This window comes from Tamandua tetradactyla, chromosome 10 (assembly GCF_023851605.1).
Source record: "Tamandua tetradactyla isolate mTamTet1 chromosome 10, mTamTet1.pri, whole genome shotgun sequence".
Taxonomy (NCBI): Eukaryota; Metazoa; Chordata; class Mammalia; order Pilosa; family Myrmecophagidae; genus Tamandua; species Tamandua tetradactyla.
The window spans coordinates 19,111,582-19,130,888 of NC_135336.1; the positions used below are offsets into that span (position 1 = coordinate 19,111,582).

The 19,307-nt window shown below is 37.0% G+C and overlaps 1 protein-coding gene and 1 long non-coding RNA gene across 3 annotated transcripts in view; one reads left to right on the forward strand and one right to left on the reverse strand.

The window, feature by feature from the left end:
• The window catches only part of OSBPL11 (oxysterol binding protein like 11), a 137,749-nt gene extending 131,738 nt beyond the window's left edge, over positions 1-6,011 (forward strand). For both annotated transcript variants that reach the window (XM_077118059.1, XM_077118060.1), the window contains exon 13: positions 4,313-6,011. In XM_077118059.1, the coding sequence (XP_076974174.1) occupies positions 4,313-4,378 (66 nt within the window). In that variant the 3' untranslated portion in view covers positions 4,379-6,011. The remainder of the gene's footprint in view (positions 1-4,312) is intronic.
• LOC143648289 (uncharacterized) lies at positions 20-18,992 on the reverse strand. Its single transcript, XR_013158489.1, has 3 exons — positions 18,678-18,992; positions 3,326-3,396; positions 20-871 (listed from the first exon to the last, which is right to left on the reverse strand). It is a non-coding gene; the product is annotated as an uncharacterized LOC143648289 (long non-coding RNA).
• Positions 18,993-19,307: the final 315 nt, after the last annotated feature.

Here is a 19,307-nt window from a genome sequence, read left to right on the forward strand (position 1 = left end):
ATAGTGCAGGGGCCCCAAAGCGAGGGCATATTTGTTATTTGGAGAATGGAAAGAGGTCTGTAGTTGAGTGGAGCAGCTTAAGGGAGAATGGTAGGAGGTGGGATCTGAAAAGAAAGAGGAGGCAAATCATAGATTCTCATAAGTCAATATAAGAACTTTGGCATTTACTTTTTTTATTTTCAGAGCAGTTGTAAGTTTACAGAAAAATCATGCAAAAGAGTACAGAGTTCCCATATAACTGCTGTCCCCTCTGGAATTTAAGCTTAGATGGGTAGCTTTGGAGGATTTTGTGCAGCAGAGAGAAAAAGCTAACCCCATTTTAATCTCTGTAGAGATCAGGTTGGTTTGGGAATGATTGGAAGAAGGAGGAATTGCAAGAGGTAGACCTTTTGGAAGCTACCGTCTTATTCTAAGCAAGAGAGGAGAGTGGCCTGAACAAAGGTAGTAATCATGGAGACAGTGAGAGAAAGATATTTTAAAGATAGAACCAATTCACCAAAGACACAGATATGGAATGTGAGAGAAAGAGAGCAATCCATGATTTCAAGGTTTTGACAAGCACATTAGGCCGTTCAGCGTAGCTGTTTTAGTTTCTTAGGTTGCTTAAGCAAATACCATGAAATGGGTCAGGTTAAACAATGGGAATTGGTTTAGTCCAAATCAAGGCATCATCAAGGTGATGCTTTCTACCTGAAGTCTGGCATTCTGGGGCTGGCTGCTAGCAATCCTTGGATCCTCTGTCACATGGCAAGGCACATGGCAACATCTCCAGCTGTCTCCCTTCTCTTCTAGATTTCATTGATGTACAGCTTCTGGCTGCTTCCTCTGTGGTTTCTCTTTCTCGCGTCAGAATTTTTTTAAACAACATTACCTAGTGGAAAAATAAAATAAAATTCTCTTTTTCAGGTCTTAGAGTAGTAGCCTTTCTTCATTATAGACAAGCTGCATAGAAAATTAGTAGCTCCCTAGGTATTGGCCTGAGCCTATATAAGCAATGAATAGCATCATAGGTACACTTTTTAGTTTATAAATTAACCAAATTCCTGAATTCCATTTAAAACATTCATGAATATATCCGGAAAAGATAGACTTCTTACAATCACAATAAGAAAAGAAAATGAACATGTGCCATGTTGTATTAAGCAATGCAGACCTACAAGCTATACTTTTAAAATGTGAGAATATGTATTAAGAGCCACAAAAATATCCATAACCTTTGACCTAATAAGCACATGTCTAAAAATTGATTGATGAGAAATTATCCAGCATTTGGAAAATTTTAGTCTCAAAAATGTTTATCACATAGTATTTATAATAGTGAAAATTTGAAAATACAATATATATATATTCTTTGGTAGAAAACCTGTAAGTAAATTAAAGCCACATGATGGATGATTTTGACTACCTCTGAATACTTAATAAATAGCTGAAAAAAGTAGAGTACACAATTGAACATGCAAAGGACATGGAAAAATTTGGCTGGAAGGAAAAGTACATTAAAGATATATATTAAGAGTATAATTCTTTCCCAAAGGAAAAAGTAATCACTCCATGCTTTTTAGGGTATTTTCCCTGTTGTCAAATCGTAGAAGGGATATTGTCCTTTCCTGTGCATATCACACTCCTAAAAATTATACTGATTATATAGTATTTGGGGAATTATGTGTGCATCATAGTTTAAAGTTGCTCTTGGTTTCTGCAGTCTGGCCTTCAAATTAGTCACAATTTTCCTACTATTATTTCTAATGAGAATTTTTTTCATTCATTCCAGAAATATTTATTTTGCTTTTCCTATATACCTGTCCTCCCTCTTATTTTGCTTTTCCCTGTCTTTAGTTTTTATATGTATTATAGCAAATACCCCAAATTGCTTGGGTTTTATACAGATAGAGTAGTAAAAATTCTTAGATGAATAAAGGATATTGATCAAGTTTATTCATTGGTACATAGCTATTTGTTTATTCATTTAACAGTGATTCACAAGGGCCTCTGCTTTCAGTGTTGGCAATACAGTAGTAAACAAACAAAATTTTCCCCCCTCTAGTGAGGGAGGAAACATTAAACAAAGAAATAGATATATAATTACAAATTTAATAAGTGTTATGAAGACAAATAACTGAATCTACAGAGTGAATAATGGGAAAGGATCTATTTTAAATTAGATTGGGAGGGAGTTTTAGCTACCATCTGATGGAGGATGAAAAGGAATCAGAGATGTATACAGCATTGGGAAGCAGCATGTTGAAGGTCCAGAGGGAAAGCACTGGGCACATTTGAAGAACTAAAAGAAGTACAGGGTCACAGGAGCATGCTGAGCAGGTAAGTAGGTGAGAATGGCACAGATGGGTTGAAGTTGTTGATGGGATCTAGAGTGACCTGGATCTTAAATGCTTTGTGTGGGAAATTTGGATTTTAATCTTCTTATAGTGGAAAGTCATTAGAAAGTTTTAAGCAAGGAGGTATTAGGATCCTGTGACTGCCTGGTGATAGGAATGGATAGGAGAAAGGCAAGAATGAAAGTCACAGTGACAAATTAGAAGACTATTGCAGTAGTTTGGGCAAGAGATGATAGAGTTAATCTAGGGTGGTAGAAGTAGAAGACAAAAGACGTGAACAAATTTGGACTTATAATCAACAGTACTCAATGGTAGGTCAGGGGAAGAGTCTCAGGACAAGTGAGGTTGAGAATCTGGCTTGAGCAACTTGATGGGTGGTAGTACCACTTACTTGGAAGAGGACCAATTTTGGAGGGTAAAGTGCACAGTTCAGCGTTGGGCATTTAAAGTTGACAGTTTCTGTGAGGCACCTAATAGTGATGTTAAATAGCAGTTTGATATAAACATCTGATGTTCAGAAGAGAGGTTTGTGACAGAAATATAAATTGGGTGTTAACAGATGCAGATGATGTTTAAAGTCATCGAAATGGATGCACTCACTTAGAAATAGTATCTATAGAGCAGAGGAAAACTTGCCACCATTCTTCCTACATGGAATTTCAGGTTTTTTCTAACTTCATTTTACCTATTTCCAGAAGTCTGTATCCAGAATAGTGTTTTCAAACCCAGCTTGGTTGCACATTAGAATCACCTGGGGAGCTGCCATAAACCTTAGCAGTTTAATTGTAACCGCTTTGAACAGACAAAATATTCTGACTCAGACTTAAGATTTGTTAGTTTACTACTTCTAACCTCCGTTCCCTCATCTGTAAAATATGAGTAAATAGATTGTAAAGCTCAAATAAGACAATATTTATGAGGAAGTGCATAGAGTGTACACTGAAAAACACTCTGCCCCTTCCTGGGTGAAGTTGGGCAACTCATTTTACCTCTCTGAGCCTCAGTTTCTTCATTTTATGAGATGGTTAGTTGGCATGTCTTAACTTCTAAATCTAGCAACCTGTAATGACAGATGACATCTTTTTGAAAGAACAGTATATATGTTGAGAATTATAACAATAAGCTGATTTAATATAATTTAATATAATAAATATAATAAATATGTAATATAAATAATATAATAACAAGGTGATTTAATATATAAACATTCCTGTGATTGCTATCAGCCAAATAATTGCTGACCTTAAGTCATTTTTGGAACAAGGTAAGGTAAATATAGAAAAATATAAATAAATAGGAGGAGGCATGAGGGTTAAGGGTAAAGGTTCAATCTGACTTATCTTGCCTAGTCTCATAAACACCAAACTCCATACTTACGTGCCCTGAATTCAACTCATGTCAAGCTCCCATCCCAGTATGTTGCTTCATGCGTTTGCTGTAGTTTTATTTTCCTTACTTTGCTGTTATCTTGTCTTTTGTTTATTCTGACTCTTTCTCTCTTTGCTATATCCTTCTCACAGAAACCAGGGAACACTAATGACAGTCATCAGGAAAAAAAAAACAAAACAGCATGTAAAACTAGAGATGCTAGTTGAGATGAGAGACAATAGCTAGTACCTTCATGACCATTTTCTTTGTGTTCCACCAACTGCCTGCTACCTAGTTGGTGAGCTTCAATCTACAACATCTTGGCAAAATTGGCAGAATTGCTACAAATGATGTCTTCAAAATAAAATGTTCGTGGATCACAAATTAGGTCCTCCCAAACTAACACTTCTCACCTAACCCTAGCTAACCCACAGGCATTGTTTGGTATCTTAATAACAAGAGACTTTTTTTGCCTTCACAAAAACTCTTTCTTTTTAAATGTGAAAATAGAATTTCATTTCAACAGAGGTTTTGCTTCAAGTTTTTGGTTACTAAGTCTAAAAATATTAGAGGAATGGTACTTTAATTTATTGTTCTGTTTGTTTCAGGGAGATGGCTGGGTTTATCACAAACCGCTTTGGAAAATAATTCCAACAACCCAACCAGCAGAGTGACACATAACATCTAAGACTCACCCAAATGAGGTTCTTCTTCTCTGTTTACCCTTAACCCTCCTGGACTGGAGTCATTGCACTGAGACACCTGCTTCTTGATTGCACAGACTGAAACTAGCTAAAAACGAATGTACCTATAGGGCAGTGTAATACTGCAGCAAGACCAGAGTGCTGAAGAAACACGATGGACCTATCACCAACTTGTTTTTTGTGATGTGAATAATATCATCTCAAAATGTTTTACCTAAATTATTAGATGATTAATCTTCTATCTTGTTCCTGTTCCTAAAGCTAAGTTTGAATCCCGTCTTTGCACAGGAGCAACAGATATACAAAGCAGTAAGAACTCAGTGATTTTGATTTCTTTAAAGTGAGAAGTGAAGTCTCTTTCAGAGTTTGTGCTTTGCTTTCTGGCAGTAACTAGAGTATTCACTACTCTTATAAACAAACCAAGAGAAGGAGGAAGATGACCCAGAAGTGAATTCAGCCATTGTGCCTGAAATCAGTGTTTAAAGAAACAAAGCAAAATAAAAAAACCAACCAGGTTGTTAATACAAGGCATTATGTTCCTTCAAGACTGTGTGCCTGAGTCTGAGGAATTTATCCATTATTCCCCTCTGTTGGAACTGTCTTTTAAAAAGTATATTTATAAATTGATTAGAATTGTAACCATGGAGAATTTTTTCTTCTGAACATTTTAATATACTTGAAAACAACACTGACTTGAAAAATTTCAGAACATTTTTCAATACCTAGTTTTATTAAATATTACACTTGAGAACAATTTTTTTAAATGTGTTCATGTCAATATGATGGAATTTTAGCCTTTCTCAAGAACTAAGGCATCAAAGAAAATAGCAAATATTAAAAAATAAAACTGTTACTTTTTTCCACTTGTAGGTTAATATCCAGTATTATGTGCTATCCCTCTGGATAAGTATGCTTTAGTTTACCTTTGTTCACTTAAAACTTAAAACAATTATTCATATTTGTCAGTAATTGAGAAGTTATATATGTGACTGAACGCATGCAAGGTGTGGTTTTATTTTCTTTTCAAGAAAATGTAAGTGCTGAAGAAAGAGTATGAAATTTAAAAAAAAAACAGGAAAAAAGTATCAGGAAATTGTATTCAGGTACATAGCTTTTTTTAAATAAGTATTTTATTGAGGTTGAAGAATTGCTGGCAATTAAAAGAGTAGTGCTAATTATGACTTTCATCATTCATTCAAGTATTTATTGAGCACTATTATGGTGCTCAACACTTGTTACTGCAAGCTACCTTAATTTTCCAAGAGTGGTGCCTTACTTTGTTTCTTCTGATGTGGTCTTCCAATCAGTGTGTAATATACCTGCTGTTCATCAGCCATTGCAGATGGCTGCCTGTTGCATCAGCATAAGAAGTTGAAGCTTTGTGCTCTGATAAATTGTGTCCTATTAAAGGGGTTAATAGAATGAGAACAGCAAAACAATAATTTTTTTCAACAAATTGTAAATTATAAAAAACCTAATTGGTTTATGCACAACCATTTTAACGATTCCCCTGTTCATTTTTGCTGTGAAATGCACTGAAAAATCTCAAAATGCATTATAATACATGTCTTGGAAAAATCGAAAAATAAACTAGAGGACAATGGTGTTTTTGTCTGTTTTATGAAAAGGAGAAAAATAGAAAGTTGAGTAGAGTTCTTGTTCTGTTCACTTCTCTTTAAATCTTTATCTTCAGGAATTTCCAGCTTAGGGAATATACTTAAATATACCAGAGCTAGAACAAGAATATGAAATAAAAAGAGAGACTTGTTTTGTTTTAACTGTTTGAATGCCCATTTATTTCTGTTAATTGTTGAGCCATTTTAAGAATCTTGAAATGATTTTTTTTAATTCTTATGAGAAATAATCATTTTGTGAATAATTGGAATCTCCCCCAAGGTACTGAATTGTGCTCTTTAACAGTGGTGAAATAATGCTACTTTAGGCCAATTGTTTTAACCTGTTTTATAGTTTGGGGTGATGGCTTTAGCTCTTCTTGTTAACTCCTCTGCTCTCCCAGAAAGCTGAGCCAAGAGTGAGGAAGGAACTTTATCAACTTCAGAAAGCTGCAGCTCATCCATATTGACAAAAGCTAGAGATTTTTTTTTCTGTTTCGTGTGTCTACACCTGTTACCATCTGGTCCAATCTGGTCAGGAAACAAGTCTTGTAGCAATTAATACATATTTGTGTCTCTCTTGAGCCAAAGTTTTAAACCTACATTTTCTTTCTGGCTACTAAGAATTGTTGTGTTAAGAAGCCTAATACTGGAAGTGACAAGAAGGGAGTGCTCCAGCCTTGTATTTAGGCTTTTGCTTTGCTTTACTTTACTTTTTTCTTTTTTTAACTGTGGTGACCTATACCTTCTGTGAAATATTTGTATTTGTCATGTTCCAGTTAACTGTATTTTGAATACAGATTTTTAATCCCTAAAGGTAATTTTAGATTGTGTGTTGGGTAAGATATGGCATCTATATATCTACATACATTACATCTGGAAAGGATGGCCACCATTGCCTCTTGTTACCCAAAAATAATATTAATTAAAAAAAAAATTGAATCTCTCCCCCATAATTTTAGTACTTATGCTTTACTCCCACTATAAATGTCTCGTATAGGTAAGCCATCTTCTACAGATGAATTCTTAAAAGATTTATCAATTAATTATGTAAACCTGAAATGGTATTACATATTTGCCTTAAGACAAGGGCTAACTTTTGCTCAGTATGTTCCCCAGAGAAAGACAAATTGGTATGATTACTCCAGGGTCTGCATTTTGGTGGAACCCTTTACAGCTAACACACTGACTGGAAGCTGAGTGGTGACACAACAGGCATAGGAAAAAAGGAAAGAGAACATGATTCAACCAGATGGGGCGAAAAAAAGACAAAACTCGTATACAGGAAAATGAAAATTGTATATTCTAGTTCCATTAATTCCCTTCTTGATCCAAAAGCCAACCCCCCCCCCATGAAATACACATTACAAAACATTTTTACATGTTTTTATTCTTATTCAAATAAGAATGATTTCAGAAAGTTTAAGAACTTGCTGCAAGTCACTTAGGTAAACCTTCATTGTATTCAGCACATACCTGTTGAGTGTCCCTTTGGAGCCAGATGGTGCATTAGACTCTGAGGGGAAATACTATCCCTATCCTTAATATCTGACAAACTCATGAAGAGATGAATGAGAAAAATTGTTATTTAAATAGCCAAAATAGTGCTGTAATAGTTACACAGAGTATAAAATACAGAGGAATTATACTTAGTCAAGTCAGAATACGATGAAACATTCTCAAAAGGTGATGCTCTTGAAACGTGTCCTGAAGTAATAGAGAAATTTGGAAGAATTTTATGCATGAAAAGATTTCCATTTTAGAAAGATCATTCTTGCCTTTTAAAAAACTGAAATTCTTCTATCTAATTATGGGACTCTTTTTAAGAAAATCTGATATTCAAATATAAAGTTTTTTGTTAAAAGGTTTTCATTGTAGTGTTTTTTATGATGATGAAAACTGAAGACAACCTAAATGTCCAACAGTAGCAAAATAATAATTATAATCATATGATGAAATGTGGTGGTAGCCATTAAGCATATGTTTAAATTATTTTGATGAAAGGAAACACTCACAAAATAAGTGGGAAAGGAGACATTTGACTTTGATTATATTTTTAAAAAATTCAAGACTAGCAGAAAATAAATGTATTGGGATGGTGGACATATTGGTAATTTTTAATAATTTTCATTATTAAAATATTCTTTCTACAATGAATAGGTATTGTTTTTACAACTGGGGAGTAAAGACCTATTTAGAAAAAGAAAACAGAAAACTTGCCTTCTGGTTATATATAGCAGACTAGATATACACATTTAAATCTGCTTCCTGCCCAAAACTCCATTAAAAATGCTGATAACAGAATAATCCCACTAAGGACCAAAAGAACAGAAGAAGATGCAGTGGAGGAGAAAAGATATCAACAATTTTGGGGTTGTTAGAAATCTTATAGAGAAGCAATTCCAGACTTAAGTGAAAAAGAAGCTAAATCTAAAGACTTACAAATGGGATGTTAAGAGGCAAAGTTCAAGGTACCATGGAAGGCAGAAGAGAGGAGTGAGTTGAACACAAGGGGATTGGTTCAAAGTCTGTATAAAAACCCTGAACAATGCAGCCTGGTTACTAACCCTTGTTCCATCCTATAAGAGACTCAGGAGAGATTGAACCAAAGAGGTTTCCAACTCAGGAACACAGCTGAGGTGATAAATTTAAGATGGGAATTACGTAAAAATCTACATACTAAAAGGTGAGAGTCTCCTTTCTCCATCCCCTTCCAAAAATGCTGACAGTCTTAAAGGCTGTTAGTGATTAAATATCTCTTTAGTCAAGAGATTAGAAGATTCTTATTGGGAGATCAAGAAAAAAGTCCTATGTATATATTTGGAGAATTCTCTCACAAAAAAGTCTCAGCTGACCACCCTATTAACACCTGACAGTAAAGCCATATTGACAACCCCTCCAACATATACTTCCCCCCCACCCTCTCACCAATAAATCACATATGCACCCTCCCAACAACATACATATATATACAACACGTTTAGTTCTCATTTTAAGAGTCAGATAAGGATGGGCAGATAGTTAAGGAAAGCTATTGTTGTGAATAAAAAGGACCAAAACAACCAGAAAAAGGAGCTTAAAGACAGCAGATAATTCAGGAAATAGGAGAAAAGAACTTCAGAAAAAAATTAAATCTTTGGACAAATGAGATGCTTTTACTTCTATGAAGCATGAACAAAATGCTATTTTAAAAATGGATTGTTTAGAGAACAAAAAAGAAGTCTTGCAAATTTGAACCCTCTTTAGGAGTTCTAGAAGGTAAGTAAAAGTCTTCAGTAAGTAGAATAAAAGAACAAAAGATGGACAATAGAAAAGAGATGCTAAGAAAATTAAAGGAGCAATTCAAGAAATCTAACACACAACCAGTAGGTGGTCAAAGGAGAAAAGCAATGGAAGGAAAGATTCTTTAAGAAATACAAGAAAGTTTCCCAGAACTGAATAACATGAATCTAGTTGAAAATTGAAAAAGCCATCAGTACCTTGCACAAAAAGGAGTAGGAGAAGATCATTGTGAAATTTCATAACTCTGAGAAGATTCTAAAGACAGAATGGCGTTTGCTCTTTCAATAATATCACAGAACACTAGAAGACAAATAGCAGTACCTCCAACTTCACATAGAATTTTATGCCTGGTCAACTATGATTCTGACGTGAAAAATCTGAAAGTATTTTTCTTTCTCTGGAAGTTATTAAAGTATATGCTCCCGTAAAGCATAAGGGGCGGGGGATTGGGGTGGGGAGTGGGAGTTGGGGAAGATATAAGATCACTAAACTAGAGGATCAAACACAGGAAAGAGGTGAGGGTGATTCCCAGGATAAGAGCTGTACAGCAGATTTAGAGCAACCAATCCAGATTAAAACAGGATGCAAGGCTGTAAAAAGGAAGCCTTCAGGAGGAGTGGGGGAGGGGGGTGGGCCGGAGGGGTAGATTATCTGATACCTTGAAGCAGGAAGAAAATTGTTATGAAGTTACTGGAGAGTGTGCAAATTCTTAGTATGGGTACATAGAAAACTTAGCAAATGAGGAAGGAAAGGCAAATATTGCTCCAGGAAAAATATCATTTATCTATGAAATATAATCACAGTACTTTATGAATACCACTTTATTCAGCACCAAAAGTTGCTTTCAAAGTCATCCAGTCCTACAAAATATCAAAGGCAAATATCCACTTTATAGTATCAGACAAATAGTCTCCCATGAACTACCCAACAGCTATTTTGCTCTGTGGACAGCACTTACTATAGAAAGTTCTTTGAACCAAAATCTGTTTCACTTTAATTGAAGTCATTGATTCCAGTTCTAACAGGGTTCACACAAGATGAAAATGTTCTTTCTTGCACATGGCAGTGATTTATATTTATGAATATAGTTCTTCCAGTTTAAATATTCTGCATTTATGCAAGAATTATGATGGAATTTCGTCTCCTGATTACTCTTCTGAGAAGCCAATGTTATATGCCAATGTTAGTGGACTACTCAGAAAAGTCCAGAATAGTCCAAGTGGAGTCTTATTTTAGACCAGTTACTTTTTTTTCTTTTTAACAGCTTTATTAATGTATAATGGACTTAAACTACACATTTTTAAGTATACAATTTGATGTAACAGAGAAAGAAAAAACAATGATTTTCAAAGCACACTTCAAAAAGTTACAGAACAGATCCCAGAATTTGCCATTGGCTACTATTCCACCATCTCAGATTTTTCCTTCTAGCTGCTCATAAACACTTGAGGCTAGAAAGAATATTCATATAGTGATTCAGAAGTCATACTCACTTGCCACATCCTATACTCTCTGTTATACTTCCTCCTTCTCCCAATCTATAGAAATCTTTAGGCAATGACTTTTTCATGTTGAGAAGGGGTGTTGACACTAAAGATTGGGGGGATGCAATTAATTGATAATCTTGGAGAGGCTGGTCCCTCTGGGTTTCAGGATTTATCTGACCTACGCACCCTCTGGGAATTATAGGTCCCAGGAAAGTAAGCTTAGTGCATGAAACCTTTATAGTCTCAGTTCAAGCCCTAGTGTGCTCAAGAGTCAACAGGATATGGAATGTATGTGTTTGAAGATTTGTCAATAAAAATATTTTAAAAAAGAAAGAAAGACCTCTGGTTAAAAAAAGGTGGAGGGGACAAAAAAAGACAATAAAAAAAGTGGGGGAGGGTCAACAGGAGTGATGCTGGTTGGGGGTTAGCAAACCATGGCAATCCAACCTTATCTAACTGAAGCTTGCATAAGAGTTGCCTCCAGAATAGCCTCTAAACTCCACTCTGTCTCTCTTGGCCACTGATGCCTTATTTTATAACGCCTATTTTCCTCCCCTTGGTCTGGAAGGCATTGTCGATCTCACAATTTCAGGACCAGACTCATCACTGGGAGCCATGTCCCATGCCACCAGGAAGAACTTCACCCTTGAATGTCATGTCCTTCACAGTGGGGGAGGGCAATGACCTTCCCTGCAGAGTTTGACCTAGAGAGAGAGAGAGGCCACATTTGGGCAACAAAGAGGCTTCCTGGAAGCAAACTCCCAAGCCTTGCCATGGGCAGTCTTAGTTTCTCACTCATAGAAACAACTTTCATAAGGGCAAGCCCCTAAATCAAGGGCCTGGCCCAATTTCCTGGGAGTCCCTAGTGGTTGAGAGGGTAGCCAGGGCTTCCCAGATGGAAAGTTCCATATACATATATATATATTTTTTTTCTTCCCTTTGGACCCTTAAGGGACTCCACCAACACTTCCCAGCTATAAGCCCACCACAATCTGAGATGGGTCCCCACACTACACCAAGCTATACAGAATGACAAGGCCTCATTCTCACTCTGGACCCCCAGGAGTCTGGGTCGTTCAAATGAGCCACCCAGACAGGCAGATCCAGATTATGTGTAGCAGAAAATCAAGGTTCTAGATGCAATAAACCCCTCTGCCTTTGGTTCCATATAGTAGGTGAAGTTCTAGAATACACACACCATCATCCTCCACCCTGTACTCTGATTTACCCCATACCCAGCCAGATCAGTTCCATTTTTAACTCCAACCATGACCTGAACTCCCCTTTGGTCACTTCAACTGATATTATACATAGCTATGCTAACCTTCAGGGTTGCAGCATTCCATCCTGGGTCCCGGGTGTCACAGAGTTACTGAAAGTCCCAGGGAAATACCAGCTGATTCACACACAGTTCAGTGTCTCAACATCCAGAAAGACATTTACAACTTGAGTAGTGTGGCCACTACAAGGGCTTACAATCTAGACTCCAACCTTCCTACAAGTATTTTCTGAAGGACTGTAGCAATTTGTTCTTTTGTTTCAGGCTTATTTGCAGAACACAGTTCCCTGAGGTTCATTCAGTTCATTGCATACCTCTCAACATCCTTCCATTTGTAGCCACACTATATTCCATCATATAAATGTATCAGAGTTCATGCTTCTGCTTCTCAGTCACTGTACGTTTTGGCTCCCTCCATCAACTGGGTATCATGGATAATATCCAAAATAATGTCCCATAGTATTCTCACTTGGTTGTACAATCAGCAACACTCTTCCTAATTTTAGACAATTTTCATTGGTTTTTACCACAGTCATAATAGCAAAATCATGCAGTATCTATCCTTTTGTGTCGACTTATCTCATCCAGCATTATGTCCTCAAGTTTCATCTACATTGTCATATGCTTTGGAACCTCATTTTGTCTTACTGCTGCATAATATTCCATCATATGCATATACCATATTTTGCTTATTCACTTGTCTATTGATGGGCATTTGAATTGTTTCCATTTTTGGCAATTGTGAATAGTCCCACTATGAACATCGGTGTGTGAATATATGCTTATGTCACTGCTCTCAGCTCTTCTGGGTATATACCAAGTATTGGTATTGCTGGATCAGAAGGCAACTCAATATTTAGCTTTCTGAGGAATCGCCAAACTGTCTTTCACATTGGCTGCACCATTTTACATTCCCACAAACAGTGAATAAATGTCCAATTTCTCCACATCCTCTCCAACATTTGTAGTTTTCTGTTTGCTTAATAGCAGCCATTCTTATAGGTGTGAAGTGATATCTCATTGTCTTGATTTGCATTTCCCTTATGGCTAATGAAAACGAGCATCTCTTCATGTTCTTTTTAGCCATCTGTATTTGCTCTTCAGAAAAAGTCAGTCATATCCTCTGCCCATTTTATAACAGGGTTGTTTGTTCTTTTGCTGTTGAGCTATGTTCTAGTTTGCTAGCTGCCAGAATGCAACACACCAGAGATGGAACGGCTTTTAATAAAAGGGGATTTATTTTGTTGGTTCTTCACAGGAAAGGCAGCTAACTTTCCACTGAGGCTCTTTCTTACGTGGAAGGCACAAGATGGTCTCTGCTGGTCTTCTCTCCAGGCCCCTGGGTTCCAACAACTTTCCCTGGGGTGACTTCTTTCTGCATCACCAAAGACCTGGGCTGAGCTGCAAGTGCTGAGATGAGGAATGCCGAGCTGTTAGGCTGTGCTACATTGCGTTCTCTCATTTAAGCACCAGCCAATTAAGTCAAACGTCACTCATTGCAGCAGACACACCTCCTAGCCAACTGCAGATGTAATTAGCAACAGATGAGATTCATGTACCATTGGTTTGTGTCCGCAGCAACAGAACTAGGTATGCTCACCTGGCCAAGTTGACAACTGAATCTAACTAACACAAGCTATATAATTTCTTAGATACAAAGGTATCAAACCTTTATTCAATATGTGATTTCCAAATATTTTCTCCCATTGAGTTGGCTGCCTCTTCACCTTTTGACAAAGTCCTTTGAGGCACAGAAGGTCTTATTCTTAAGGAGTTCCCATTTGTCTATTTTTTCTTTCACTGCTTGTGTTTAAGATGTAAAGTTTAAGAAGATACCTTCTAGTACTAGATCTTGCAAATGTTTCGCTGCATTTTATTCTAGAAATTCCATGGTACTGGCTCTTACATTTAGGTCTTAAATCCATTTTGAATTAATTTTTGTAGATGGTGTAAGATAAGGGTCCTCTTGCATTCTTTCGGCTATTGATATCCAATTCTCCCATGCCCATTTATTGAAAAGAATATTCTGCCCCAGTTCAGATGATTTGGGGACTTTGTTGAAGATCAATTGTCCATAGATTTGTTGGTCTATCTCCATACTCTCGATTCAATTCCTTTGGTCGATACTTCTACCTTTATGCCAGTATCATGCTGTTTGACCACTGTGGCTTTACAGTAAGCTTTAAAGTCTGGAACTGATAGTCCTACCACTTCACTCTTCATTTTTAGGATATCTTTAGTTATTTAGGGTCTCTTTCCCTTCCAAACAAATTTGATAAAGTAGTTTTTCCAAGTCTTCAAAGTAGGTTATTGGGATTTTGATCAGTATTGCATTTTAATCTGTAGATTAGTTTGGGTAGAATTGACATCTAAATGACATTAAAGTTTCATACTCATAAGCATAGAATGTCTTTCCATCTATTTAGGTTCTTTTTTTTTAAATTTCTTTTAGCAATTTTTTTGTAGTTTTCTGTGTACAAGTCCTTGACATCCCTGGTTAGGCTTACTCCTAGACACCTGATTCTTCTGGATGCTATTCTTGAATGGAATTTTTCCTTAGTTGTCACGTCAGGTAGGTCATTGCTTGTGCATAAAAACGTTACTGATTTTTGTACATTAGTCTTCTATCCTGCCACTTTGCTGAATTTGCTTATTAGCTCAAGTAGCTTTATCATATTTCTCAGGGTTTTCTAAGTACAGAATCATGTCATCTGCTCATAATGAAAGTTTTACTTCTCCCTTTCAGTTTGGATGGTTTTTATTTCTTCCTCCTGTCTAATGCTCCAGCTAGAACTTCTAGTAGAATGCTGAATAATAGTGTTGACAGTGGGCATCCTAGTCTCATTCCCAATCTTAGGGGGAATGCTTTCAGTCTCTCACCGTTGAGTATGATCAACTTTTTTGTTTTGTTGATTCTTTCTATTGTTTTATTGTTTTCCAATTTATTTATTTCTGCTTTGTTATTTCTCTTCTTTTATTTGCTTTGGGGTTAGTTTGCTGTTCTTTCTCTAAATTCTCCAGGTAAGCAATTAAGTCCTCAATTTTTGCTCATTCTTGTTTTTTAATATAGGCATTTAGGGTAATAAATTTCCCAGCACTGCCTTTGCTGCATCCCATGAGTTCTGATATATTGTATTTTCATTATCATTCATCTCCAGATTTTTACTGATTTCTCTAGCAATTTCTTCTTTGACCCACTGATTATTTAAGAGTGTGTTGTTTAATCTCCACATATTTGTGAAAGCTCTGGTTCTTCATGAATATTAATTTCCAGACTCATTCCATTGTGGTCAGAGAAGGTGCTTTGAATAATTTCAATCTTTTCAAATTTATAAAACTCAGTTTTTGTCCCAGCATATGATCTATCCTGGAGAATGTTCCATGTGCATTAGAGAAAAATGAAATGTAATGATCTGTATATGTCTGTTAGGTCTAATTTATTTATCAAATCATTTAAGTTCTCAATTTCCTTGTTAATCCTCTGTCTGGTTGTTCTATCTATAGAGGAGAGTTGGTGTGTTGAAGTCTCCCACTATTATTGTCGAAAGGTCTATAGCTCCCTTCAGTTTCGCCAATGTTTACCTCATATATTTCAGAGTTCCTTGATTGGGAGTATAAACATTTATAATTGTTATTTCCTCTTGGTGAATTGTCCCTTTTATTAATATATAGCGTCCTTCTTTGTCTCTTATGATATCTTTACATTTAAAGTATATTTTATCTGATATTAATATAGCTACTCCTGCTTTTTTTTTTTTTTGGTTATAGCTTGCATAGAGCATCTTTTTCCATCCTTTCACTTTCAGTCTAATTGTGTCCTTGGGACTGAGATGCATCTCTTGTAAACAGCACATAGATGGATTATATATATTTTTATACATTCTGCCAATCTGTATATTTTAATTGGTGATTTTAGTACATTAATGTTCAAAATTATTACTGTAAAGGCAGTTCTTGAATTTACCATCTTATCCATGAGGTGTTATTTGTCATAACTAAATATTCTTTTCCCTCTCTCTCTTTTTAATCCTTTAAAATACTGTTATTGATATTCTTCAGTTCTGTGCCCTCCTCCAGATCTCCCTCTCCTGCCTTTTTTTTTTTTTTAGCTGACAGGACTCCCTTTATGTAAGGTAGGTCTCATGTTGACTAATTCTCTTAGTCTTTTAAAGGACACCTTGATTGGATAAAAAATTCTTGGCTGGAAGCCTATCATTCAGGAACTTAAATATATCATACATTGCCTTCTTGCTTCCATGGTGCCTGTTGAGGAGACCAAACTCAGTCGTATGTTTTCCCTTGTATGTAGTAGATTGCTTTTCTTGTGCTGCCTTAAGGACTTTCTGTTTCTTTTCAACATTTGACAGTTTGAATAGTATGTCTTGCAGGTAGGCCTATTTGGATTTATTCTGTTTGGATTTGGTTAGGCCTCTTTGGTTTGCATATTTATGTCTCTTATTATAAGGGTTGGGAAGTTTTCCCCAATTATATCTTCAACTAACCTCCCCAGCCCTTTACTCTTCTCTTTTCCTTCTGGGAAATCAATGATTGTTATATTTGTGTGCCTCTTGATGTCCATCAATGCCCAAAAATCCAGCTCCATTTTTCCCACCTTTCTTACCATATGTTCTTTTGAGCACCCTAGTTCAATTGTTCTGTCTTTTAGCTCACTTATTCTCGCTTCTGCTTCTTTGTATCTGCTATCGTGTGTCTCCAGTTTATTTCTGATTTGGTCTACTTCATCTTTCATTCCTGTGAGATCTGCCATTTTTCTATTTAATCTTTCAAATTCTTCTTTATGCACTTGTAGAGTCTTCCTGATATTCTTTACTTCTTTGTAAATATCCTTGAATAGTTGCTCCATATTCGGTGTCCCCTCTAGTGTTTTGAGTAGTTCATTTGTCTGGGTCATTTTTGCTTGGATCTTCGTGTGCTTTGTTATTTTTCATTGTATTCAGGCCATTTGATTACCTTAATGTTATTTTCCAAGTTGGTTTCCTTCACTTGCCTAAAGTTTGTATTTACTTGATTTTACATTGAAGGTTCTTTTTGCACTTGGTTTGTCAGTAATTCCCCACCAAACCAAGTCTTGATCTCATGTAAGTGGTATAGTTTTTATTATTTTTAATTTTTTTATTTTTATTAGAAACAACCAACAGACATACAAACATTCTTGACATGGTTACAATCAATGACTCATAATATCATCATATAGTTGTACATTCATAACCATGATCATTTTTTTTTTGAACATTTGCATCTCTCCAGCAAAAGAAAGAAGAAAGAAAAAACTCATACATGCCATACCTCTTACCATTCCCTTTCGGTGACCACTAGTATTTCAGTCTACTCAACTTACTTCAACCTTTGTTGGCCCCATTATTTGTTTTGTTTCTTATCCATATTTTTTACTCATCTGTCCATACCATAGATAAAAGGAGCATCAGATACAAGGTTTTCACAATCACACAGTAACATTGCAAAAGCTATATCATTATACAATCATCTTCAAGAAACATGGCTACTGGAACATAGCTGTACAGTTTCAGGTACATCCCTCTAGCCACTCTAATACACCATAATCTAAAAAGGGGATAGCTATATAATGTGTAAGAAAACCTCCAGGATAACCTCTCGACTCTGTTTGAGATCTCTCAGCCGCTGACACTATTTTGTTTCTTTTCTCTCTTCCTCTTTCAGTCGAGAAGGTTTTCTCCATCCCTTGATGCTGAGTCCCAGGTCATCTTAGGATTTCTGTCCTGCATTGCCAGGGAGTTTTACACCCTGGGAGTCATGTCCCACGTAGAGGTGGGGAGGGCAATGAATTTGCTTGTCATGTTGACTGAGAGAGAGACAGGCCACATCTGAGCAACAGAAGAGGTTCTCTGGGAGTGACTCTTAGGACTAATTTTAAGTAGGCTTAGCCTATTCTTTGCGGGGATAAGTTTCATGGGAAGAAACCCCAAGATTGAGGGCTCAGTCTATGGATTTGGTTGTAGGGGGTATAGTTTTACTTGAGGGTCTGTTAACATCTAGGCCAGGTGCATGAGCACTTCAGTGGTAGACCTGCCACACAGAAGACCCTGGCTCGTGCACATCCCCCTCCCCCAATTAAATAAATAAATAATAATAACATAATAAAAATGTGAAGGAAAAAGCCACACCTCACCAGTATATTGGGAATGAACTCAGACTGGTGCCCGCCAAAGGGAGAGAAAATTAAAATTAAAGGGAAAACATGTAAATAAAATAGAGCAATAAAAAAATCAATAAAATTGTAAATGTATAAACATATAAATAAAAATTAAAAATACCAATACTACTACTAATAAAGAATATATATTTATGTATATATATGAAATGTACTGAGAAAAAAGACAAAAGAAAAAAAGGGTGTATTGGTGGTTCAGTGGTAGAATGCTCGCCTTCCATGAGGGAAACCAGGTTCGATTCCGGAGCCATGCACCCCAAAAAGAAAAAAGAAAAGTAAGGAGATACGGACTCTCTCTTCCTGCACTTAACGCTTCTCGCCTGCAGGTGACCGCGCTGTGGCCCCTATTCCCGTCAAGTCTGCTCCTCCCAGACCGCAGCAGCCGGCTTGCACTTACCGCCTGCTTTCAGCAGGTGGCGCTCCTGAGGCCCTCCTCCCCTCAGGCCCTTGCCTGCTGGGACCAGTTGGAGAGATGGCACTCGTGGTGGGGGTGCCTCTCCCTGCCTGCCGCGGCGAGACAGTTGGTCCCAGTGCGCGGGACCCGGAGCTGATCAGCACCCGGCGGGGAGCAACCGACCCACAACACCAAGCCCGACCGGACGTCTATTCAAGAGCCTGGTCATGGCTCTTCGAGGTGGGTGGCCAGACCTGCCTCCGGGTCCCATGGGCACTGCCAGTGTGGATCTGTGCAGGGAGGCCTGTCCAGCCGGCAGCTGAGGCACGCTGGAATGTAGGTCAGTTCCCTCCAATCTGCACCTCCCCGCATGCCTCCGGCCCCCCTCCCCCCGGGGGGGGGGGGAATCCCTTATTTTCAACCATTTTTAAGTGTACAGTTCAGTGGCATTGATTACATTTGCAGTGTTCTATTACTATCGCCACCATTCATTACCAAGACTTTTTCACCATCCTAAAAGGAAACTCGGTACCCAGAAAGTAATAACTCTCTTTTCTCCTCCCTCGGCCCCTGGTAGCTTACAGTTAGTCTACTCTCTGTTTCTATGAATCTGTTTATTATTGATAGTCCATA